At 38.6% G+C, this 7,490-nt stretch overlaps 1 protein-coding gene across 1 annotated transcript; it reads left to right on the top strand.

Moving 5' to 3' along the window:
* Positions 1-4,496: 4,496 nt before the first annotated feature.
* LOC125228825 (IST1-like protein) lies at positions 4,497-7,266 on the top strand. Its single transcript, XM_048133518.1, has 2 exons — positions 4,497-4,652; positions 6,544-7,266. The coding sequence occupies exons 1-2, from the start codon at positions 4,583-4,585 to the stop codon at positions 7,221-7,223; spliced, it is 750 nt and encodes a 249-aa protein (XP_047989475.1). The 5' UTR covers positions 4,497-4,582; the 3' UTR covers positions 7,224-7,266.
* The last annotated feature ends 224 nt before the right edge of the window (positions 7,267-7,490 follow it).

Genomic DNA, 7,490 nt, shown 5'->3' with positions numbered 1-7,490 from the left:
AACTATTGATCCCAGATAAAAAGTGTACCTACATACTTTTTTTGTAGAGAATTTTATGAAGATTACTTCTGTCTTAGAAAATTTTTTGCTACGTGGCACAGTTTAAGAGGTATTCACGAAAAACTAAAACCGGCCAAGAGCGTGTCGGGCCACGCTCAGTGTAGGGTTCCGTAGTTTTCCGTATTTTTCTCAAAAACTACTAAACCTATCAAGTTCAAAACAATTTTCCTAGAAAGTATTTATAAAGTTCTACTTTTGTGATTTTTTTCATATTTTTTAAACATATGGTTCAAAAGTTAGAGGGGGGGACGCTCTTTTTTTTCCTTTAGGAGCGATTATTTCCGAAAATATTAATATTATCAAAAAACGATCTTAGTAAACCCTTATTCATTTTTAAATACCTATCCAACAATATATCACACGTTGGGGTTGGAATGAAAAAAAATATCAGCCCCCACTTTACATGTAGGGGGGGTACCCTAATAAAACATTTTTTTCCATTTTTTATTTTTGCACTTTGTTGACGTGATTGATATACATATTGGTACCAAATTTCAGCTTTCTAGTTCTAACCGTTACTGAGATTATCCGCGGACGGACGGACGGACGGACGGACGGACGGACGGACGGACGGACGGACGGACGGACGGACGGACGGACGGACGGACAGACAGACATGGCGAAACTATAAGGGTTCCTAGTTGACAACGGAACCCTAAAAAAAGGGACCTTTACACCCCCCTCCACCCGTTATCTCCACCCCCACCCCCGAGTACTTTGAGTATGTGGATTAAGACACCATTTCCTACAATAATACCAAAATTCGGTTATACCAGGGGCGGCTCACTCCGCGATTCTATCGCCGCACTACAAGTACAAGCTGGCGGCCGCGAGTTCGCGGCCTAATTAGGGGTTGCGCGCGTTCTTACGGAACGCACGTTCGCACTTTCTATCGTTACTTTACGTCGCGAGTTTTTTTCAAGGTTCATATGCGATGTCCGCCTGTGGAATGGCTAATAATGCTCAGTTAAATAGACATCATGAATAAAATAAGCACCATAGGATATTCTTACATATATCTACTATTGATTAACACACGGAAAAGTTTAATTAAGTAGGTTTGTGTTGTTAGAACTTAAACAAAAATATAAAAATACTAATATATATACATACGAAGTACCCATGACTTGAATATAAAAGTATGACATTTAATCTCAGTATTAATTCGTTTTAATCCATAGACAGCCCTATCGTCAGTCGTTGCGCACGTGTGGGTCATTTCTTTGTAGGCATTTAAAAAGGCGGCATTTCGTGAACATCAAAGCAGTGGGCCTTCTGTACTTGTACTATTATATATTCTGTGGTTATACACGAATTATTTCCGATGAGGTAGACTTCGTTGAGTGTGCTATAACCTTGGTGTCATGACCCATGACCCCCCTCGTCCCTAGCGCCTGCGCTGCTGTTATGATTTGACCACGTGACCCTCCAACCGAAATACAGAAAAAGATTTCGTCACTACTTTTAAAAAATCTCGTATCTCACGCTGCTTCTCAAAGTTAAAACTCAGTAAGTCTATATGCATTCCATACATACTTACTACAATTTTCTTTTCATTGACAGACGAAGATACAAGTTTTTTTAAAAGTAGTGACGATTTGCCTTCGTAGTAAGGAAACGTACGAACGTGTCTTGCTATTTCGGTCAGTCTCGATGTACTGACATTGACTGAACTAGTATGACAAATACGAACGTTTCCGGAAAAATAAGAAGGAAACCCTTTTCGCACTACATCTGTCTTCTTCTTTGTCGTATCCTCATGGCTGAGGGACGTGACGAATGTGGAGACTCATCACCAGTTGTCTCCACGCCACTCGATCCCGGGCCCGGTGCATGCTAGCCTGCAATGTGATCTTTGTCACAGACGTTATTCTGTCTGCCCAACGTGTGCCCATTAGTAATGTAGAAATTGCAGAACATTCCCAAAAAGCGGAAACATTTTTGAGAATGTTCGCAGAACATTCCCGCAACATGCAATTTATTATTTAAACGAGAGAATATACTTGAAATAATGTTTAAATGGGCATAATATAAAACTATATGTTATTATACCTAGGTTATTACAGTTAGCTATTTTGTTGATAAGTGATAAGTTACCAATAAATTGCTTAAATTCTCACTATACTTCAGGGAACATTTCGACTTTCAGACTTCACAGTTTTAGTCCTGACTTTTTTAAATTAAGTACCGAACTATTATTTCTTGATGCCTGTTTTTGGTCATGCCAATATATGTATATACAAAAAAACAAACAAAATAAAAACAAAAAGATCGCTGTCAGGATCGAACCTGAGAACATCGGCATACGAAGCCAGCGCACTACCACGGCTCCACGTCTTGACTTGCTGAGTTCGACGAAATTATGGTATAAACTACGAAGTTACTAAGTGTTCTGATAAATTCTCGTTCTCGAAAACATTCTCAGAAGTTACCGAAAATTCTCATGAGGAATGTTCTGCAACTTTGGAAACTTCTCGTCCGTGCATTGCTATTAGTGTCCATGCTTCCACTTTTTCGCTTCCTTGCCATGCGTCCCGTGATTGTGAGCTTCTCTAGACTATCTGTATATACAAGGCTCGATCCGCCCTTTGGTGCTTTACAACACTTGAAAACAAAGCTATGGAAAATATTCGAACATTTACTGTGCAACTGTGTAATAAATTATTCTACTTAATTAATCATTTTTATTTGGCAGTGTCACCCATTGATAACTGATATTTGTAAGGAACACTTATTTGTCCGAGAGATTAAACTTTACCAAACAAAAGTATGACTAATAAATGATTTAAAACAATAGCTGAAAGCTGCATTAACGTCATATTCATATTCGGCATATTCATTTACTTTTCAACAAAAACGATAAGTACGGGACTGACAAAGCCCATACAACAAAGCGTACCACTGAAATGTATGGGCTTAATTATTAGGCTTCAAATTAGATGGCGCTGATATTCGAATATATTTTTTTTTTCGATATAAACATCGTTAGGAAAGGACTAATTCCAATGTCTAGTTTACTCTTTGGGTTGAAAGGTCAGATGACAGTCGCTTTCGTAAAAACTAGTGCCTACGCCAAATCTTGGGATTAGTTGTCAAAGCAGACCCAGGCTCCCGGGTCTGCTTTGACATGAGCCGTGCCAAATGACGAGATAACACAAGGAGGATGATGAAATTAGATGGCGCTGTTTTGCAGCCTGAAAGTAGCGAATAATATTTTCCCAAATATTTTTGCGTGTTTTTATTTTTTAATGACATATTTATTTCTTTATTTTAATATCATGGTACTTATCAATGTCATGACACACTTTAAAAAAAAATTGTAGGCATCATCGATGTAGTAAAGTTATGATAGTATTTAATAGGTGGCGCTAAAAAATCGAGGTACGATTCTTAGTATGAGGATTGTAAATCCTATATAAATCATCCTTGGTTTTCACTTTGCTTTTCACTCAAATTTAATACTAATTATAAATGATATAAGACTAAAAATAGCATGAATATTTTGCCGGAATCTGGTTGCTGAATATCGGGGCGTAAGTAAACTTTCTTTATAATTTATATATCTGTTATTCTTAATAACAACAGCGCAGAGTAGAAATAAACAGAGTAACAACGTACCGTAAAGCGAGGTTACTTTGAGCAATTTTACAGTTTGACATAATTTTTACCTACGCTAAATATTGCTTTCAAGAGAAATGACCCCTCTTACAAACGAATTTGTACGGAACCCTCGGTGGGCAAATCCGACTCGCACTTGGCCGATTTTTTTTACAAGCCTATGTGGTGTCCTACTGCTGGGAAAAGGCCCCTCCCCTCATTTCTTCCACTCAACTCTGTCATTTGTGTAATCCTGCCAATCTGGATATAATACGTCCAAATGTGTTTTATTTTCAAATACCTACCTTCTATAGTAAATAGTATAAGGTACAGCGGGACAAATCTCGATTGGGGCACATGTAACTGGCCCATTTTTTCCATGTTTTTCAATGTTTGCATTATTAAATAGAGTGTCTACCGGTTTATATATGGTAGGCGTGTTCAGTGGATACATGTAGAACTCACATCATTAATGTAATAATGGAAAAAAATATCAGTGACAATAGCCTCCCAGCCGAGATTTGCCCCGCTGTACCTAAAGTATTAAGTGTATAATAGACTCAAACAACTTATGAAAAGTAATGTTTTCATATTTTACAGATGATGTGACAAATAGCCTTCATTTAAAAAAAGTGAATTCCGGGAACCGGAAAAGGAAGGTGACTGTATGCTGTACGGCTGTTACTCTGGTTATTTCAACATCTGTGCCATGACGTCTTTACATTTTCTTACTTGTGATATTTATTTTAACCAATTTAAATAATGAGTTCATGACAAACTGTTCAAATAAACTAAGTTTACACCATTGTACTGCATTTTGATGAAAATTGCTTAAATAGCGATATTTTCGTTCTTATCTTCAGTATTTCGATGGTAACCAGGGTTACCAGGGAAGAGTGTAAGCACGTGTAACCAGAGATTAAAAATGAAGTACGCAACGGCTTGCCTGTTGGCCATTGTTGGTCTGTCTTCGGCTAGTGTGGTCCTCCCACTAGGTAAGTTTTTATTAAAAAAAAAAACAAGTTAGTTTTACCAATCCATACTAATATAATAAATGGGAAAGTGTGTGTGTCTGTTTGTTTGTCCATGTTTCACGGTAAAACGGAGCGACGAATTTACGTGATTTTTTAAGTGGAGATAGTTGACGGAATGGAAAGTGACATAGGCTACTTTTTGTCTCTTTCTAAGCTCCCACTTCCCTAAAATGGGGAGTAGAAGTTTGTATGGAGCTTCTTCTTCCTCCTACCCTTATCCCACGTTATGTGGGGTTGGTACAACACGTCTTCCTCTTCCATTCTCCTCTATCTTTCGTCATCTCAACACTCACATTTTTCTTCCTCATATCCTCTTTCACATAATCCATTTCGCAATTTTCGAATTTAATGCGAGCGAAGCCGCGAACAAAAGCTAGTACCTATATGATAATTTCATTTACTACAATTAAATCTCAATACTCCGGCATTTCGGTGGTCCAGTACGTTCTGTACTTAATTAAATAAGGCACAACATTAGAGATAGGCCATATCTACACCTACATCATTTAGCATACTGTCCACAGAACTTAAGACATCTGTGATACTGTCTTTAAATTCTTTAAAAACGGCAAAAAAAAACAGATAACGATCATCTTCGAACGTATTACTATAGGTACAATACAATACAATACAAATATTATTTATTGTTCACCAATATAACAAGATTACATCACATAACTGTAATTAACTATGGTAGACAACAGGCGGTCTTATCGCTAAAGAGCGATCTCTTCCAGACAACCTTTGGGTAGTGGAGACAAGACACAAAAAACAACTGATTTGAGTAGGTGATGCAGTGAGTGATAGAAAACATCAAATAATCTTAATACTAATAAACATACATAAATAGCAATTAAAATAAACCTAAATATACCGTACATATATAAATACTATAACAACACAGCTACGAATGTACATAGATCAAAAACAATGCGGCCAATAGCGATAAAGGAAAATGAAACAGGACCATCAATAAATATTGTATTATGGAATAGATAAATAATGCTCTTTTACTTGACTTTTAAAAATGTGAAGAGACTTAGCATGCCTTATGTCAATAGGTAATGAGTTCCACAACCGAACTGCCTGGAAAGTAAAGGTACCTATTATAAAAAAATAAGATTTTGAAAAAACTCCCGACCGCGACATAGTGGACCGATTTTCATGAAACATGGCTAAGAACACTCCCGACTAACTTAGCTTTCAGACAAAAAAACTAAATCTAAATCGGTTTATCCGTTCGGGAGCTACGATGCCACAGACAGACAGATACACAAACAGACACGTCAAACTTATAACACGTCATTTTTGCGTCGGGGGTTAAAAATTATAGTACGAGCTACAGAACAATAGTATTGTGATGTATGTTTCCAGGAATCTGAATTTTCCAAGAATACGGCATCGTGCCGGATTATTGAGATTACTGTATAATTATGGATTTTTGCGAGTTTCAATTTTCTTGTTTGAAATTTTCGAATTCTTGTTTTCACTTGCAATAATAGGTACTAAAAAGAATTCAAAATTTATTATACCTATACAATTTTTACAATAACAATAAATAAATATTATAGGACATTTTTTGCACAGATTGACTGAGCCCCACGGCAAGCTCTAGAAGGCTTGTGTCAGACAATGATATAATATACAAATACATAGAAGACATCCATGACTCAGGAACAAATATCTGTGCTCATCACACAAATAACTGCCCTTACCGGGATTGGAACCCGGGAGCGCGGCTTAGCAGGCAGGGTCACTACCGGCTAGGCCAGACCGGTCGTCAAAAATATTATATAAAATATTATATAATTATGCAAAGTGTATCTAAATTAACCTTAATTTGTTCCCTCAGGCCAACAGCCCCTAGTCTGCCCACCCGGTACCCAGCTCTACTCCGTCCCCGGCTGCGGTTACGTAACCCGCGAGCCGTCCTGCTACGACTCTCGCCCCCGCCCCGACCGCCAACAGACCTGCGGGTACTCAGCCTGCCACTGCGCCCACCCGACCGTGAGAAACGACGTCACCGGCCAGTGCGTACACTTCGACAAGTGCCCCAACGCTAAGATCATCCACGGACACGGTGGCGGCGGAAGACCCAGGATCGAACATAGGAAACTTCAGAAAGGCGCTCCGATACCAGGTCTGCCAAGAAACTTCCCAGAATTACAAAGACCTAAAGCCCCACTAGTCCAAAAACCAGTATTACCATCCCCAGTAGTACAAACTCCAGTACCAGTCGCAGTCCCATATGTTCCAGCACCAGTTGTACCAAAACCAGTAGCGCCAACTCCAGTGGTACCATTAGCACCGACCCCAGTTTCAGCACCAGCTTACAACTCTGGTTACACTAATTATAACTCTGGTTACAGCAACGAGAACACTGGTTACACTAACTATAATACTGGTTACGCTAACAACAACAATGGTAACGCTGGCTACAGCAATTATAATACTGGTTACCGTAACAGTAACAATGGTTACAGTAATTATAACTCTGGTTACAATAACAATGCTGTGCCCCTTAGATATTAGGAATAAAACTATTTATATTAGAGAATAAATATTTTTTGTACAACTTGAGTCTTTTTAAACTTTCGTCACAGTATAATAAAGAGTACTATCGTCCAGTATGGCCACTCCCGCTCCCCGCTGAAAGTACCGCCCACCCCCTCTCGGTTACCTCACAGTTATCGCCTGCCAAAACGCGAACAGTCTACCTGTCATATCTCACTCATACAAGCATGGTACGCGGTTCACCTACACGAGCTTAGAATGTGTGCCAGGAACGCGCCTCTTTCA

Source organism: Leguminivora glycinivorella, chromosome 1 (assembly GCF_023078275.1).
Source record: "Leguminivora glycinivorella isolate SPB_JAAS2020 chromosome 1, LegGlyc_1.1, whole genome shotgun sequence".
In the NCBI taxonomy this organism is placed as follows: domain Eukaryota; kingdom Metazoa; phylum Arthropoda; class Insecta; order Lepidoptera; family Tortricidae; genus Leguminivora; species Leguminivora glycinivorella.
The sequence above is the reverse complement of the archived record's forward strand: the minus strand, read 5'-3'. Positions and strand labels throughout refer to the sequence as shown.